Source organism: Mesoplodon densirostris, chromosome 2 (assembly GCF_025265405.1).
Source record: "Mesoplodon densirostris isolate mMesDen1 chromosome 2, mMesDen1 primary haplotype, whole genome shotgun sequence".
NCBI classification, from domain to species: domain Eukaryota; kingdom Metazoa; phylum Chordata; class Mammalia; order Artiodactyla; family Ziphiidae; genus Mesoplodon; species Mesoplodon densirostris.
Genome location: NC_082662.1, coordinates 67,652,010 through 67,671,208, shown reverse-complemented (window position 1 = coordinate 67,671,208; position 19,199 = coordinate 67,652,010). Strand labels below are relative to the sequence as shown.

The following is a 19,199-nucleotide window of genomic DNA, read 5'->3' as shown; positions in this document are numbered from 1 at the left end:
AATATTTATTAATTTGAAGATATTAGTTTTAGAAACTATATTAATAGTAATTTGGAATATTTAAGTAACATCAAAACATGTTATTTTAGAACAAAATAGTATTAAAAAATTAAAATCAGATGTAAAACTTTAATTCAGAGTAACCTACATTGGTGTAATAATGAATAATCATTATTCTACCAAAAAGTAAACCAATTAGGAAAGCACTGACTTGAAAATCTGCAAAGTGCCCTCTAGATGAACCATTTCCTAGGAGTATAAATACTTACCTTTGCATATGTTGTGTTGTCTGCAAACTGAGATAATATAATTTGTGGGCTTTTTAAATCAATACTTGCCATTCCTATTTCACCTCTGGCAAGTCCTCTCCCTTCTACAACAGCTACAATAACTGATGGAGAGTGTGCAGAAACTGCAGATGAGGATGTAGCTATTTAAAAAAAGTGTTTTAAGAAAATGTATAAACATTAACAATACTTTCTAGTTCTTTCTCATAAAATCTCAAAGCACCAAGTCTAGGACACAGCTATTACTATCCAAGAAAAAAAAATCTCGTTTTGCTCATCAAAATATATCTTTCCATATATCCAGACCAAATAAAAATGTTAATTCTCTATTTTGCCAAAACTTAACTTCACATTTAAGAATAATAAACTTATATATTGTCTTATTTTGCATTTTATTGGAATGAAGTCATAAAGAAACACTAAATTTGCGATCAGAAAACATATTATTTATCTTACCTTGTCATTTGAGAGCTATATGAATTTGAGCAAATTATTTCATAATAAATAATCATATATCACAAAATATAATGTTAATACCTGCCCTACCTAACTCAAGAGGTAGCTGAAACATTCAAATGGGATAATAATATATATCAATGTATTTTACAAAGTATAAAACATTATATGGCTATAAACTCCATTTATGAGATATCTGTGTAACGTTAGATATCTTATTAATGTGCCAAGAATGTTCCAAGTTCTTTACTTGAATTAACTTTACTTCTCATGATTCTATCAACAGACATCATTATTTTCTCCATTTGCTTTTCAGGAGACTGAAGCATGAATGGAACTGGTAGAATTTGTATACAGGCAGCCTGGTTCCAGACCTGGTGCTCTTAACCACGACATATATTAGTGATTTTGAGATCTATGCCTGACAAACCATAAATATTCAGGTAAGTAGTTTAACCTTTCTAAATTTACCATTTCTTTATCTGTAAAGTGGAAATACCAAACCTTTTTAACAAAGTTGTTATTTAAGAATTAAACATAATATAGAAGGGTTTTATAAAGTATATGAAATTATAAGGCATTATTCATGAATAAAAAAATGTCAGACTACTAAACATACTTAAAATTTTATTTTCAAAGAAGCAAAATTGTCTTTTATCCCCTTTTCAACCTTTCAATATACCTTTTCTCCCCTCCTCACCCTCCCTAATCCAGAATCCTTTTTTCTTTTCTATTCTTCTAACACCTACAAAATTATTTTTACATTTATGCTATCTTAGTCACTAGTCAACTTAAGAGTTCATTTAAAAATCTATTGTGTCTAGATCTCAGAACCTTTTTTGCCATTAAAGCCTTGTTATACATGGTGATTGAGTTTATATTAGATCTATAGAAGTCAATTTAAGTTCTGCAATCGAATATGACCTTCCCATTCTTAACTGGAAACTTAATATCAAGTTTCAGTACTTGGAAATTCAGTACACACAGAAGACATCTCCCTTAAACTTTAAAAGAACATTTACGCTGTTATCTCTCTGTTATAAGTAATACTAAAATAAGCATCATAGTACATAAAGCTTTTTTCTGGGTCTCTTATTATTTCCCTAAATTGGCTCCTTATAAGTCAAATTATTGGAAAAAAGAAAACCATCACTTTTAAAGGATCTCACATATATTGCCACATTTCTTTTTGGGATTGTACCAACTTTTAATTCCATCAGCAGTATATGAGAAAAACCAATCTTACTGAATCCTTACCGTTACTAACTTCTGCAATGTATTATTATTGTTGTTGTTACTATTATTATTAGCTAGTTTAATGGACTGGTGCTTTAAATGTGTATTTTTTTAAGTTACTATCAAAATTGAACATCACTTAATATATCCATTTGTTTTCTATATTTTGAGATGTTTACATCCTTTTTGCCCAATTTTTACTGGGTCTTAATGTTTTTCAATCTGTTTTTATGAGAATCTTGTAAATCAATGACAACAACTTATAGTTGCTACCAATCTTACTTTTTTTTTTTTTTTTCTGTATTCAGTTCCTTTCCCAAGCAGCCCTTTACTCCATTCATCCACAACATAGCCTGGCATTGAAATTACACCAAATTAATTGATTGATCAACCGAACACAATGTTAGTATTTTTTTTTTTTTTTTTTTTTTTTTTTTGCGCTACGCGGGCCTCTCACTGTCGTGGCCTCTCCTGTTGTGGAGCACAGGCTCTGGACGTGCAGGCTCAGCGGCCATGGCTCACGGGCCCAGCCGCTCCGCGGCATGTGGGATCTTCCCGGATCGGGGCACGAACCCGTGTCCCCTGCATTGGCAGACGGACTCTCAACAACTGCGCCACCAGGGAAGCCCAATCTTACTTTTTTTGATATCACAAAGATTTCTATTTTTGTATAGAAAGTCTTTTCCTTTATAATTTCTTCCATTACTTTTCTGCTACAAAACTCCTCCTTCATTGAGACATTTGATATTTATTACTATTTTCTTCTAACTTTTTGAGTTGTTTAGTTCATTCTGATCTCTCATTTGGGCAGAACTTTGAGCAGTACATTTGGTTCTCCACCTTGTCTGGCTTGTCTGGAATGAAAGATAACCAGAAGTACAGATTTAGACTCATTCATAAGCAGTTGCTAATGATTAGGTGGATGGTCAGGGACTTGAAGGAACAGAACTGGAAGATAGTGACAAGGAAAGTTGGGGAAGAGGTATGTGGATGGATCTCTTAGAGCTGGCATAGACTTTGAAAATATTTGTCTCATGTGAATGCTCACCAAAGGGCATCCACTGTAAAGGAGACTCTTGATAATAATGGACAAAATGATACACCCTATGATGTCAATTAGCCTCTTTTCCCAGCCACCAGTGTTTCCTTAATAGACCCATGAACAAATCGGCCATGGTGGCAAGAATGGAAACTATGCATCGGCTCAACAACGTGAACTTCCTCTTACGAAGGCTGACCTGGTTAACCCTACTGCTGAGTGCCTAACTGGCCAACAGCAGAGATCAATCAACATAAATGCCCCATACAGTACCATTCCCCAGAGGGACAACATACCACCTGATGGTAGGTTGATTACACTGGATTTCTTCCATCAAGGAGGGAGCAGATATTTGTCCCCACTGGAATAAACACATATTCTAGATACAGATTTGCCTTCCTTGCCCACAGTGCCTCTGCCAGCATCACGATCTATGAACTTACAGAGTGCCTCATCCACCATCATGGCATTTCACACAGTATTGCATCTGATCAAGGAACTCACTTCACAGCAAAAGAAAAAAACGCATCAATGGACTCTGGCCCATTGAAACAATTAGTTTTACCACATACCCCATCACACAGAAATGCCTGGCTTAGCTGAAAGGCAGAATGACTTACGGAAGACTTAATGCCAATTGGGAGACAATACCCTAAAAGAATGGGGCTCTGTCTTACAGGATGCAGTTTATACTTTGAATCATAGATGCTGTATTCCTCATAACCAGAATACACAGGTCCAAGAATCAAGGGGAGGAAATAGGAGTGGCTACTCTCACTTCACTATTATCCCAATCAACCAACCCAAAGAATTTTTGCTTCCCATTCTGGCAATTTTGAGCTCTGCTGGTTGGGAGATCTTAGTCTCCACAAGGTTATTGGTTCCACCAAGTGACACAACAATGATTCCACTGAATTGGAAGATGAGATTGCCAACTGTCCATTTTAGGCTCCTTATTTATGCTACTGAACCAATAGGCAAAAAAAAAAAAAACGGGGAGGGGGTTATCTATGGATGGGGTGGTTGCTCCTGCCAGGGGGATATCATGTCGCTATACACAATGGAGGCAAATTGGACTATATATGGACCCCAGGGGGTTCTCTAAGGCAGCGGTCCCCAACCTCTTTTGGCACTGGGGACCGGTTTCGTGGAAGACAATTTTTCCATGGATGGGGGAGGGGGTAGGTTCAGGTGGTAATGCAAGCGATGGGGAGTGACAGGGAGTGGCTGTAAATACACATGAAGCTTCGCTTACTCACCCACCGCTCACCTCCTGCTGTGCGGCCCGGCTCCTAACAGGCCATGGATGGGTAACGGTCCATGGCCCGGGAGATGGGAACCCCTGCTCTAAGGCACCCCTTAGTATTTCCAATAGTAAATGTTAATGGAAAACTACAGCAACCAAAAAGAGGCAGAATGACCAAGGACTCAGACCCTTCAGGAATGAAGGTCTGGATCATTCCACCCGTATTGCTGCAGGTAAGGGAAATATGGAATGGGTAGTGGAAGAAGGAAGCTATAGATATCAACTATAACCTTGTGACCAATTACAGAAATATAAACTGCAGTAGCTTTGGATATTCTCTCTATGCTTTGTTATATGCATGTTTATTTGTATAAACTAACCATTTTTCTCTCTCTTTTCACTTTTAAAAAATTTATGCACAAGTTATTGGAGGTTAACTTTACAACTTAGTCTTTAAGTAACACAATATTCAGTGTGACCACGTCTGAATTTGAGATAATTAATATGCAATGACTGTTGGGACTATGAATCTTCTCATTTTGGGAAAGAGTGAGAACCCCCTCACTCGTAAGTACAAATGTATACATCCTGTTAGGTAGAAACACAGAGTTGTTTTGTTGTTGTAAAGAAATCCAAATGTGTGTAGAATGACATATATGGACGCTGAATAGACAAAGGAGTTATGCCAGTTATCAATTTATTGTCACTCGGCTCCAAATTCACACTTCAATGTAAGCTCTGCAACAGGACAGAATTGCTGTATTTCTCCTTTAAAGTGTGCATAATGTATACTCCAATAAAGATTTTTTTTTTTAAAGTGTGCATAATGTTAAGTTTTCTCAATTGAGGGCACTGGAGGGACCTTGCATGATGAAGGGCTCTCCTGCAGTTTCCACTGGGTCAGCAGTGTAGGTATGAGGACATCTGGTGGTGATGTGCCCAGCTACATACCCAGAATGTGTTGTCCTCTGGCAATCACACAGCCGCAGCATGGCACGGTAACAATCATCTTACAGCTCTCTCAACAGAGATATCCTGCATTCCAGGCCTCCTGTCCATACTAATTCCTTAGGCTCTTTCACTCTCTATTCAGTCTGTCTCCCATAGTCCTCTTTATGCCACCACCCTTCCAACAGGGAGACTGTGTGCTCCAGGCCTCCAACCCACACCAGAGCCCACTCCCATTGCACAGCCATGTTCTAGCCACCAGTTATAGTTCACCCACCCTGCCGGCTTCCTGTTTGCCTGGCCTGGCAAATCTGCAGTCACTACTGAAATTGCCATTCAGTATTCACCTTCTCCAAAGAGGTCAGTACCCAAGCGTTGGAAATGGGACCCAGAAGGGGGACACTTCCAAGTAGGACCTCTTAGGAGTCCCCTTAGCCCTAGGGTGCCTCACAGAGTTTCCTTATATCCTATAGTTACTCTTTTATGAGTTTAATAATTCTTTATATTAAATCTTCCCTGTTTAAATTATTGTTTGGTTCTACTTCAGATTGTATCTTCACTGCTACAGTCTCTGTCTTCATGGAGTTTATAGTCCATCAAAGAAGATGGACAACTTAAAAAAGATAATCAACCTCATTTATAACCAGGAAAATGCAAATTCAGACTATAGTTAGGTAGTATTTTACAACTGTTAAACTGGTAAATATTAAGGAGTCTGACAGTACCAAATGCTGGATAGGATACAGATCAACAAGAATGCTCATATATTGCTAGTAAGAGTGTATGTTGGTAGAACCACTCAGAAAAACAATTTGTCATTATTTTGTAAATGTATACATTCATATATCTTTGAACCAAGAGATGTTTACACATGTAGACCTATTTCACCCATTTTCCCCTCAAGAAAATCTACATTTAGATAAATTCTAAAATTTAAGTATTAAAAAGTCATTCAATAGTATTATCAGGATCAACTTTTAGATTTAAGCAAACGTATAGAAGGAAGGGCTTTCTCTTTCTTGTGCTTTTTTTTGTCAGAATGATAAAATAATGTAGACCTGCCTTTTTAAACAAACAATATCACAAATTATGTAGACTTATTAATCCAGCTTCAAATTGTAGATATGGCTAAATTGATGTATTTATCATTCAGTCTTCCATATTAGTTACAAATAACTTCATATTAACTTAACTACTCTAATATATAATTTATAAAACTTTAAAAGTTTCAAAAGATCAATTAGGCCAATATTCCACTCACTTTACCTGAATATTCCATTTGCAGTGTCCAACTTTTATAACCTGGTCTCTGGGGATTTCCAGCAGATAATGGAGTTTTTAGTATTTGAGGATAATTACTATCTCGCGCAGAGGATGAGCTTGTACCGACAGTAAAATGTGATGCAAGTGTGTTTTCTGCATAAGGTCTTTTGTTTGTAAAGTATGAACCTAAATTCAAAAAAAATTAAATATCAGATCTTAAAGATTCCAAATTATGCAATGTTGTACTAATTCCTATAATCTCTATAAAACTTCATCTGATAATGATTTTTTAGTGTAATAAATTATGACAAGTTTAACATTACTGATAAATAATCTTGTACTAAAGTATAATGAAAAGTGCTTGCTAATATGGCTTTTTCTTATACAAGTTGACTGACACTATTCTTGCTAAAATAACAAACTACCTTCTAATCTTCAAATATACGATATATTTACTTTGTATAGTAATTATAATACATCTTTTCCTCTGTTGACCTCTTCATTGAAACTCTCTCCTCCCAGGTAACTGGTGTAAAGAGAGTTTTAGGCTCACTTCGATTCAGTTCCTTGTTTAGTTACTTACCTGCTGATATATTACCTATTTTATAAGGTTGTCATAAAATATGAAAGAATGTACATAAACAGCCTAGCATAGTGTCTTGGCACATAGGAGGTTTTTTTGTTTGTTTTTTACTTGAAGTATAGTTGATTTACAATGTTGTGGGCACACACAGAAGTTCTTACAAGTATATATTGGGTCTCTTTTCTCCTCTTCCCCTTGATTTCCATGACAACTCTCTATCTTGATTCTCCTTAAACCACTTCTTTTTAGTTTCCTTTGCCAGGTCCTTTTTCCCTCTGTCTGCCTCTTAACTGTTGGATTCCCAAGGTTCCATACTTTTTCACTTTCTCTCAAAATCAAAATTATACATTTTCTCTGGGCATCTCATCTATTATTTTGGTTTCTATTAATATCTATTTCCTGACAATTCTCAAACCTTCATATACAGCCCTAACTCCTCTCCAACACTATAAACCATGGGGTGGCAAACTCCCTCTGTAAAATTGGGACAAAAGAAAAATCTACCTTGCAAAATTATTGTGAGGATCAGAGATACAAAATGCCAAGTAAGAAGCTAGAACAGAGTAGTGCTCATTAATTAGTGGATGTTATTACTGTTGAAAATAAATGGGTGAAAAAGCATTTCATGAAGGGGGGATTATACTGACAACGTAAACATGTACGTTGCCTTGGAGGAACTGCAAGTAGGTCAGTTAGGTCAGAAAGTAGGGTAATTATTAAGAAATGATAGGAGATAAGATTGCAAAGATTGAAAACAGATCCCAAATGGCCTTGGATGTCCTGATAAAGAGTATGATTTTAAAAAAAAGTATGATTTTTTTAACTGCAAATACAGAGTCACTGATTGAAGTGCCAAGGGACATAAAATTTTCATTTTCCGGGACCTCCCTGGTGGCGCAGTGGTTAAGGATCCGCCTGCCAAGGCAGGCGACACAGGTTCAAGCCCTGGTCCGGGAAGATCCCACATGCCACGGAACAACTAAGCCCGTGCACCACAACTACTGAGTCTGCGCTCTAGAGCCCGTGAGCCGCAACTACTGAGCCCGCATACTGCAACTACTGAAGCCTGTGCGCCTAGAGCCTGTGCTCCACGAGAGAAGCCACTGCAATGAGAAGCCCACACACCTCAACGAAGAGTAGCCCCTGCTCGCCACAACTAGAGAAAAGCCGGCGCGCAACAACGAAGACCCAACGCAGACAAAAATAAATTAATTAATTTAAAAAAAAGAGAGAATTTAAAAAAATTCTCATTTTCCATATAACTCTAGCGACACTGTAAGTAAGCTTGAAAGAAAGAATACTTAGGAGTATGAGGCAATAACTCAGACATAAAATCATAAGGGCCTGTAATGGCACAAAAATGGAAAAGGACAGAATTATTTAAAAGATAAAGTTAGATAGAATTTAACTATTCGGATGTTATGAGTGAGGGGATACTCGAAATTATTGGTCTCCTAGGTTTAAGATTTAGAAAACCCTATGACTGAGATAAGTAAGAGAAACAGGTTGAGGAGCTGCAGAGAGATGAATTAAATTAATCATAGAGTGAGTCTGAGGATTTCCACTGGTTCCTCACCAGAAACTTCAGAAGACAATCTGAAATAGGAATCTGGAGCATAGATGAGATCTGGGCTGTGGTGATGGTCACATTCAGACAGAAGTGGCCTAGGAAAAAACCTCCAAGGACAAACCAATAATTTGGGAACTAACAAAGGTAAGCATAGTTCTCTGGAAGGCAGGAGAAAAACAGGGGAGAGTGGAATCTACGAAAGCAAATTAAGACGGTTTAAGAGAAGACCGGTCAAGAACACTAAACACAGTGGAAAGGTCACACAAGATGAACTGAAAAGTGACCACTGAATTTGGCATTTGTTACCTTATCATTGACTTGCAATGTTGTCTGGAAAAAAAGGTGATGGTTTTGCCATGGAGAGTGACTGAATATAAAATAAACGAGTTGAACTCTCCTTGAAAAACATTTTTCATACTAAACATATTATTCACCTCAATTAGATAAAATGTTAAATCTGCTCTGTTTTCACGGCATCCTAGGACTTGGAGAGTTAAGCTCAGGAGCCAAGAGGTTCACCACTTCTATCACCAAACTCATGCACAAATTCAGGCATCTGTCATCAGGGGCAGAGAGCTGGGACATCACACTGCAAGTTAATGCAACCCGCCTCAGAACCGAGCCACCCGCCATCACAGCCTTGTAATAAAACTAATTTGAAGAGTCCAGCCCTTTAGTCACTCAGAAACACTAAGTTCCCGGAGCATCCCATTCTCATCTTCCAAACAAACCCCAACTGATACTTCTGTGGTAACCACCAACCACGGCTCCCTGAGCCTCCGGGAATTCACACAACGGCTCCTTGCCTTGAGCTGGCTGCGCGCTGGGCGGGTGCTGAGGGAGGCTGCTGCTGCTGCTCCGGTCGCCCGCCGCTCCAGACGTGCCTGGAGGGGAGGACGAAGAGGCGGCCTGGGCTGAAGGGCATCTCTGAGGAGTCTCCTGGAGTCCGAAATTGTAGCGGGGACCCTGGGACCGAGCCTCTACCGAGGAGGGGGAACCCGCAGGGGCAGAAGGCGAGGTTGGTGGTATCTCAGGCCTCAGCATGCTCTTAAACCCTCTCAGAACACCCTTCTACACCGCCCAAGCGCAGAAGCGACGCTGGGAAAAGTGCGAGCATGGTGCGCAGGCGCACAAAGCCGCACGGCGCAGGCGCACAGCCCGTGCCGCAACCGCCCACCTTCCCCCGCCCCCACCCCATCCACACCGAAGAACGTACTCCCAAGCGTTCCGGCCCCGTCACCTCCCGCAGGATTTGGTCGAGCTAAATGTAAGGTACAGACCTCCTCAGCTGAAAGGAATTCAGGGCCCATCAATCCAACTTGGTAGACCCATTATTCGCACTGCACCTTATTTCCTAATCACAAGGTGTTTGGGGCTAACATTCCGCCAATACCTCCAAATACACTAGTTTCTTTTTAATTACAGAAACTGTCATCACTGTGCACGCAGTGCCCGTGATAGCGAAAACAAATTTAATGCTCACACAGTAGTACAAACCACTTAACATTGGTTTCGTGGCTAAAGTGCCACTAACCCCTTACAGCTTAAATATTCACAGGGCTGTTATCACTGCAAGATTGCCCTTCACCCAGTAAGCATATGGCTGTGTACACAGTATAGGAGGAACCAGGTTAAGAGGTATCTCTTGCAGTTTCCTCTCTCTCAATTTCTAGTACTGCGTTTTCACACATAGGTATGAACTGGTTAAGAGCAGACTACACAAACTCAAACTAGCTTTACAACAAATGACCTTTGGGAAATTTTGTGCCTGCTTACTTTTCTTGAATACACAGTAATACAACTTCGTAGAGATGCCAGGATTGAAAGCAGAATACTCTGGATACTATTAGAAGAAATGCATTACTCAATTCACGCAGTTGTTAATACGTCAATAAATCAGGTATTCATAGAACAGTTCATCCACATGCAATGACTGCAGTCCTCAAAACTCCAACTTCCAATGACAGCACTTAAATAAAATTATGTTCCATCCAATGACTTCCAAACCTTCAGAAACAAAATACTGGCAATGCAACTCAAACTCTTCAAATTAGTGAACTGTCAAAAAACAATGCTAGACATTTCAGTCTTTGGTCAAGTGTTGAGAATCATCACTATACACATGTAAGATGATTCTCTAACTCTTACATAGGGTATTGCAAAGACGCTTGAGCAAATTTCAACTTCCATCAAGAAAAATGTTCATTAAAATACTTTATTTTCACCAAGAACATAAAACTCTTATAAGAGATTAGCTGTGGTCTCATCTTTCTGAAAACACAGGTAACAAAAAAATACTGTGGCAACTATCAACTTGTGTTTCCTTACTCGGCAGGGAAAAAAGCCAACAATCCCCCTTGGCATTCTGACATAAAATATTAGAAAGTGAGAATATAGTCCAGATTGCAATCCTATTCCAAGATGGTGAATTGTCACTTGCTTAAATCACTTTGTAACCAGCTCAGTAACCACAAACATGAAATATTCCCAAATTTCAGCCATTTATTTTTTCATCTTTTAATTCCTATGGGGTTCATCAATTCTTTATCAGTTAACATTCTCATTGATAAAGACCAATTTATATTAACTATAGTTATATATAACATATCAAGGGAGTACATGGGAAAATCAGAACACAAGATTTCATCAGCTAAATGGAGTTCAACTCAGTTTGCTGTTATGGAGACAAACAAGATAAATACATTGAAGCATAAACAAAATATTATGCTCAGAATAACAGCATTCCAGAAGAAAACGGAAAGCTGAAGATACAATAAAGGTCTCTAATTTACAATATGTATAATTATATAATTTATTAAAATCAACACAATTCATGTACAAAATATTAACATGGCAGCCATTAAGTTTGTTAAGCACTTCAAATACTGAAATGTTAAAACAGTAACTACACTAAGCAACTTTTGCATCAAGGGATCTAATCTAGCTCACTAGTTCAGGCTGAACATTCACTCTCCGAAGTATTTCTTCAGGCATGCAAAAAACAGGGCTAACAGGTTTAATCTGTTCTTCTCCCAAAAGTGACAATCCAGCAATTCCAAACAGAGTATGAAAAGGATCTACCTATTAAAAAAATAAGAATTTATAGAGTATTACAAAATGAAAACTTCTAAAACCCTGCTTCTGAACAATGATTATACTGGAGCCTATTGTATTCCCTTTATTTGAACATATGCTTAAAGTTTTCTGAAATAATGATGGTTTCAAATTGTGTTTTTAAACACAGAACCTGGTCCACACACTCATTTCTTGGCAATAAGTGACCAGAAATTTCTGTAAACTTGTTTTAGATCTTTCATATATTCTTAAATGACAATTATTTTAAAAGCATCCCTTCAAAGCAACACTTGGAAATACCATCCTTTCCCCCCACCCCCTTATTCCTAATTCTGGAAACTTAGAACCCTTAAAACACAAAGCAACACTGAAAATTTTAACTGTTACATAAATAGTCACAAATATACTTGCCATATCTCCTGGCCTGTCCGCAAATCCTCCCGTTTCTTCATCTTGACATGCTAAAATGAAACTGCGCAGTTTCTCTCTGTCAATCCAATGAAGCCTTCCAATTATCTTTAGGGAAGCCAACACCCACCAAGAATAGCATACATCTGGTAACTAGGAGGAAAAAGCCACAAGTTGCCTCAATTGTACTTTCTGGTCCAAATATTGGGGGTGGGAAGGGAATCAAGGGATGTATTGACAATGCAGTGTTTGAAACACTGAAGTCCATAAATACAATTGCTTAGAATTAAAGATAATCACTGGAAAAGAGAAGACCAAACACTCCATTCCATAGAAAACCATGCTGAATGTTTCAGTTTCAGTACTCAGTGATAACCATCCATCTACCTTATTTTCTATTTGCAATGAATACCTAAATAAGCCCCTTAATCCAAGAATCTGGTGGTAAGGCTCAGTGAGATCTATGGTACTATATGTTCCACTGCCTTAGGTAGAGCATTTCCAATAAGTGCTGTCCAAGCAGGTACACAACCTGCTTAAAAAAAAAAAAAAAAAATCACCCTGGCTCCTCAAATCATGGTAACTTAAATGCAGAAGTTCCCACCTTAGACACTTTCAACAAGATCCCTAGGTGATTCACAGGCACATTAAAAGCTGTCCTAGGGCTTCCCTGGTGGCACAGTGGTTGAGAGTCCGCCTGCCGATGCAGGGTACAAGGGTTCGTGCCCCAGACCGGGAAGATCCCACATGCCACGGAGCGGCTGGGCCCGTGGGCCATGGCTGCTGAGCCTGCGCGTCCGGAGCCTGTGCTCCGCAACGGGAGAGGCCACAACAGTGAGAGGCCCGCGTACCGCAAAAAAAAAAAAAAAAAAAAAAAAAAAAAAAAAAAAAAAAAAAAGCTGTCCTAGATTTTAAGTGCAATCCTCACCCCCAACCATCTTCTACTTATTGAAAAGCTGCCCAGGTTTTTCATTGGATCTTAACTAGAAACCACTTGTGGTTATTTCCCTACCCATTAACTTATTCAGAAATACTGAGCAAGCAAAATTAAACAAAAATACAATGACCCAGATAAAAGCATCACCATGCTCTATCATATTTTAGGTCAGGGGCTCAGCTGGCTACAGCCACTGAGTCAAATCTAGACCACAAGAATAGCTTTTAGTATGTGTAAATGATTTTTAAAAATAATAGTTTTGGGCCTCCCTGGTGGCGCAGTGGTTGAGAGTCCGCCTGCCGATGCAGGGGATAGGGGTTCGTGCCCCGGTCTGGGAGGATCCCATATGCCGCGGAGCGGCTGGGCCCGTGAGCCATGGCCGCTGGGCCTGCGCATCCGGAGCCTGTGCTCCGCAACGGGAGAGGCCACAACAGTGAGAGGCCCACATAACGCAAAAAGGAAAAAAAAAAAAAATAATAATAATAATAGTTTTGCGACAGGAAAATTATGAAATTCGCACGTGTAACAAGACCATAGGTCAAAGCTAAAAATATTTACTACCTGGTCGTTACAGACCCAATTCACAGTGTGTGAGAGCTAAGCAAATTGGGTTTCTCTTTAAAAATTAACAGATTTTAAATAAAAATGTTGTAATCCAATTTTAAAAAAAAGCTTTCATTTGGCAAATCCATTGTCCTTCCCCACCCCCCATAAGTGGGCATGGAGATTTCTGTACAAGATGCATGTGTTAATAGAAGCCTTTGACTCCTCGATATACATAATGCAAAGTAGTTAAGGTGAAAAGCTCATTATCAATTTACAAGAGCAATACTGAGATACAGAAGACAAAAAAACTCCTCACTCAAGGTTATAAAACTTAAAAAGTTAATCTTATGAAATGATAGATACCTTCTCTGGCCTTCCATTGAGTCCACCTGATGGAAGCTGTCGTTCACAAAGCCACCAACCAAGTAAATCAGAATTTACTCGATGCAACTGACTAGTAATAGCCAGGAATCCTGTGCAACAATAGATCTAAAATTACAGACATAAAGTACATGTGTGTAATAGTTTTTCAACAGTAACATGGTGATAAAAACTACTTAAATTAAAGCTCCATTTTCTATCTACAAATTTGCTGACAGTAAGAGTTGCAAACAAAAACACAATTGTTTGAACAAATCCAACCACACTACTAGAATGCAACTTTGCAATGCAAGACTACTGTCACAATTTCTTCATGGCTAAAAGCAAGCTTTATTTGACAACCATTTACATATACAACATCCTCTGGCACAAGCAAACAGGTGTTGGGGATAGGTAGGGAATGTTTTCATCTGGTTAAAAACTAATTGAAAATCAAAATATATTTTTGGTAATTACAAAACTACTTATGTTTACCTGGGTCAGAGGATTTCACCAACAGGGGACTGTATACAAAGTAAACTACTGTAAAAATGCCTTCCTTAATCAGCAATTAATTCTTATGTAACATCCCACATTATATTATATTCAGTCAAATTAACTTGCTATTTTCCCAATTACACGGGTTATCCCTTCAAAACTAACACTACATTTTAATCTAGATTGATAAATTACCTGCCCAGCATGGGATTCAGAACCTGGCCTGCAACCAAATCCACCATCAAAGTTCATACATGATAAAACAAATTCGATTGCCTTTTCCACATTAATAGCATCCAGCTTCCCCTGTAAACAAAATATACCCATTAAATTCCAGAATAATCAAGGAAGCTTAATCATTCCAATACAACATTTAAAACTTACCAATAGAGCCAAAGTTGCCACCGCACAAAAAGAGAATCTTGTGTCGATTTCTCCTAAAAATAAAGGGATCAAGCCAAAACATTTTATGTTATCAGAGGCTTCTGATCATATTATGTAGTAAAAGTTAATTAAAAACCTCTGTACAACTACCATGGTTAAATTTCCAAGAGTTCAGGCTTAACATGTAAGTACATGTTAGTCACCAGGAGGAAAGCTAAATCTTTAAAAAGTGATCCATAATCACTTACTTTATTTCGAAGGAAACTAAGAACTAGAAAACTGCTTTGTCAAAAATATAAGCAAATAAATTGCTTTCAAAGCCCCAGAAAAGTAACAGAAAGAAAAAGACTAGTCAATTTCTCAGAATAATAAACTTACCCTATTATATAAAAGTAGATTTTCACATCCCATGAAGCAGCTGGTCTCTCCTGCCTGCACTGTATTCAGCCCTAAAGCAGAGATTATCTACATTTATCAAGTCAAATACTATTCCCTCCCTCCACTCAAATATTCAGTAAGTTTGTAAAGTTTTTTGAATATTTTCCCCTTGCCAGAAAGTTTTAAAAAAACTTTACAAAGCCACCAAATATTGGGGAAAAAAGTTTCACCTACCTTATCTTTTAGACTGGCCCCCTCTGTTCCAGTACTCCTGTATGCTGATATAACTAGCACAGTGCATGCTGGAACTTCCAGCAGACCATTAACTCCAGTTAGACCAGCTGCTTAGTGGGACCTGAAAAGATGAAAAACTTAAAAATCTCCTGATAAGTTATTAGCAAAGCCCCCAATTCGCTGAACTTTAAAATTTGCAACAAAGCTTATTACTACAATAAACACCAAAGCAGAACATTTTTGGATTGGTATTTTGGGTGCCATGGATTAAAGGGACATTACCCCAAATATCTCCAGCGAAAGAACCATCTTCTTTCTGTAGACTCTGAACATATTCCACAACTTTATTTACATCAATAACATTAATACTATCATAGAGAGTAAGAATCTGTAACAAAAACAAACTATGGTAAGTAAATACCTCTTCAACACTGGTAAATTTGTTCTAACAATGTTCTTCCTCAACTACCTTTTAAGTTGTCAAGCAAGCATGTCTTTTTATGTACCTTGTAAACTTTTCTCAAATGTGTACTTCTACTATGTAGTCAAATTATAGATATTACCAACAAACACAAACCTTTAACCACAAAGCATTATTTTTCCATTTATAAATTGTTAACTTAGCACTCTAAGACTCATATATACTAACTTACATAGACTTTAAACCCTTATTTGTGGATTTTCACTAATATCAAAATCAAAGCTAACTCCAAGGAGGGAATTCCCTGACGATCCAGTGGTTAGGACTTGGCGCTTTCACTGCCATGGGCCTGGGTTCAATCCCTGGTCAAGGAACTTACGATACCGCAAGCGCAATTCATTCAAAAATGTAAAAATAAATAAAAATAAAAAAATTTAAAAACTCCATGGAAAACTGCAGCAGAGTTGTGAAATGACAGAGTATAAACGGGGAAGCACAAGCAGCTTGGTATTTCCAAATATTAGATGAAAAGCAAGATGAGACTAGAAGGGAGGAAATGGCCAGGCCATGGAGAGAAGCAAATGCCATGCAGAAGTTTGAGCAATACAAGAAACAGATGAAGGAGGCTTCTACACATGTGGTAAACAGGCTTTGAGCAGTTTATGTAATCCATTATGCTATTTGCTGTTCTCTGAATAAGGTTCCACATGACAATCTTCAGAACATACTGTTTTCTATAATCAGACAAGACTTATGTAACGTAATCTATTGGGATAAGATAGGTCATGCTGTCTATTAAATAAAAGATTTCAGTGGCTTAAATTCAAAGGATTTTTCTTGCTCGAAACAAACAAACCTAACTCCACTGAGTGATTTTCAAGTATTTACATATACTCAAGATAAACGTAATTACCATCCAAGGTCTCAGTGTAATTTTAGAATTTACATCAACTTTGGATTCAGCTAATACATGCCATCACATCACTGACCTTGTAGAACATATACTTCATTTGAAAAGATGAGTAACTTTTTAACAGATACTGATCTTGTCATGTTCCTGATACCTAGTTTCAATTTCCCCACTCTCACCGAAGAGAATACATCAGCAAGACTGCTGAATTTTTATTAGTATTTACCTGGACAGCACTAAGAGTGTACAAAAGATGAGGATCATGTCCAATACTAGCACTTATTCCACCACACTCGTGTTGACAAGACTTAATAAATGTCAGAATTTCTTCTCTATTCATGCGATGTAGCTGTCCCATGAGATCCATTACAGTCAGACCCCAATAGATGCCACTCATTCTCAAATATTCAGACATACAGTATTCCTAAAATACAGAATTACTTTAATGCGCCAGTTTGAATTGATGCCAGGTTAAAGATATTGAATACATGAAGCTAAATAGTCATGGTGTTACATGGCCCTAACTCCATAGCTACAAGGTTATGGGAATTCATCAATACTAGATTATTTCCCAGCATGGTAAATTTCAGCTCTTTGTATCCTACAGGGGAAAATATTTACTTCCAATTAAGTTGTTCATTTAACTTTTTCTAAGATTTTCCCAGAGGAAAACTGGGAACACCATTCTTTAAGGTTAAACTTTTTCAAGGTCTCAGCGTAATTCTAGAGCTTAAGTGTTATCTCACATCACCGTAAACTCAGGTAATACATGCCAACACATCATTGACCTTGAAAGCATTACCTCAACTACAAAAGTAAATCTATTCCATGCCTCAAAATTCTTACAAATCTGGGCAGGAAGGGAAATCTACTTTGTCTGCGAAAGCCTCTAAATAAAGTGTTGGTAAGGACCATGGTTAATTCCATTGCCCCTCAACCACAGATACCAGTCCTTGGCACACAGGAGTTGGACACCATTTTTAAGAAACATGGGCCATACTAACCTGCTTATGCAAAATGGCCAACACCTTTAAAAATACTTTTCAACATAAAAGTATACATACGTAATCATCTTTCTTTGAGCCATAGGATGCTATATAATCTGCATGCTTCTCCACTAATAGGGTGTCGGGTGCATCTGACTTGATAATAACATCCTTCTGCGGTGTGCCCTTTCACACAAAAAGTGATTTCATAAATTTTTATCTTTTAACGTTTGACCCCGGAGCATATATTCAATACACATTTGAATTCTGATTTCATCTTGCCATATAAAAACTTTCCATTTTAAAAGTATCTGACTAAAAAAGAACTAAAGCCCTCATAAAGATGCAGGTATTTTTCAGGTCTCAGGGTAATTCTAGAGCTAAAGCAGTAATAATCAACTTTAGATTCAGAATACATGCCAGCTCATCATCGACCCCAAAAATTACCTCCGTCTTCATCTCTCTTTGCTTATCTTTCACTTAAAGAGTTAAGTAAAATAAACATACACTATCAAACTTTATGAATTTAAGACAACACATGGCTTACATGTGGCAAAAAGTTGAAGCATTAAAATAAAAATCTTGCTAGCCCATAATTTTCAGTTAAGCTCTTTAATGAGATTTTATTAATCCTAGAAACTCAGGTTTCAAAGCACCTTCCATGTACCCCAAAAGTTATTTATCAAGCAAGCAGTCCCTTTAGCCTAATCTTCTCCAGCTTTAGTCTTAGTTTCTACAAGCCCCCAGGTGATGAGGATGCTGCTCTAGTTCTTATTTTAAGTAGGTCATGATCACTAGCAATAAGAACAAAGCAGTTAATTTCCTTCACATCCCATTAATATTTACTAGATTAAGACCATACTATTAATAATTATAAAGATTCTGAACCATACATTCATGGCCAAATGGAAGGTAATATATATGTATATATAAAAGGAAAAAAGAACTACCTGGCTTTTTTGAGAGATTAAGAAACCGGGTCGTTGAACCCTGAGGCCCGCCGGATAGGAGGAAGTCTGGCCGCATGTGCAGCCGCGAGATCTGCAGAAAACGCTAAGTAATACTTCACCCTGTCTCTGAGGCATCAAAAAACCTTCCAAGGCCTGTGTCTTAACTCTACCATTCTCCAATACCTAGAAAACAACCCACTGGTGCCTGAACTGCTTAAACATTAGCCTACCCAGTCTCCTCCCGACTCATCTACACAGCAACCCAAAACACGACCACACTCACCATGTCTGAGATCGAAAAGAGAACTTGGCTCGTCGCTGGGCGGATTTAGGCGGCAAGCGCATGCGCAGAGGCGTCCTTCAGGTCACCCCCGCGCCCGGCATAGCTGACCACACTCCCGCCTGAAGGAAGGAGCAGTTCCGTGGTTGCCCTAGGACCCCACCGACTGCTCATAGCTGTCCTCGCTGCCTGCGCCTAAAGTCT

General features: G+C 38.2%; 2 protein-coding genes and 3 non-coding genes across 5 annotated transcripts in view; all 5 read right to left on the bottom strand.

The window, feature by feature from the left end:
• The window catches only part of MSH4 (mutS homolog 4), a 92,582-nt gene extending 82,910 nt beyond the window's left edge, over positions 1-9,672 (bottom strand). Inside the window, exons 1-3 of the mRNA XM_060084581.1 lie at positions 9,435-9,672; positions 6,479-6,661; positions 270-430 (exon numbers count right to left, since the gene is read on the bottom strand). Coding sequence (XP_059940564.1) covers positions 270-430; positions 6,479-6,661; positions 9,435-9,672 — 582 coding nt within the window. The remainder of the gene's footprint in view (positions 1-269; positions 431-6,478; positions 6,662-9,434) is intronic.
• A 1,438-nt stretch (positions 9,673-11,110) lies between these two features.
• On the bottom strand, positions 11,111-18,990 carry RABGGTB (Rab geranylgeranyltransferase subunit beta). The gene is made up of 9 exons (XM_060089973.1): positions 18,716-18,990; positions 17,844-17,951; positions 17,006-17,203; positions 15,731-15,836; positions 14,837-14,889; positions 14,648-14,758; positions 13,958-14,083; positions 12,115-12,264; positions 11,111-11,709 (listed from the first exon to the last, which is right to left on the bottom strand). The coding sequence occupies exons 1-9, from the start codon at positions 18,848-18,850 to the stop codon at positions 11,569-11,571; spliced, it is 1,128 nt and encodes a 375-aa protein (XP_059945956.1). The 5' UTR covers positions 18,851-18,990; the 3' UTR covers positions 11,111-11,568.
• On the bottom strand, positions 16,788-16,859 carry LOC132484777 (small nucleolar RNA SNORD45). Its single transcript, XR_009531327.1, has one exon. It is a non-coding gene; the product is annotated as a small nucleolar RNA SNORD45 (small nucleolar RNA).
• Positions 17,486-17,568, bottom strand: LOC132484780 (small nucleolar RNA SNORD45). Its single transcript, XR_009531330.1, has one exon. It is a non-coding gene; the product is annotated as a small nucleolar RNA SNORD45 (small nucleolar RNA).
• Positions 18,123-18,201, bottom strand: LOC132484778 (small nucleolar RNA SNORD45). The gene has a single exon (XR_009531328.1). It is a non-coding gene; the product is annotated as a small nucleolar RNA SNORD45 (small nucleolar RNA).
• Positions 18,991-19,199: the final 209 nt, after the last annotated feature.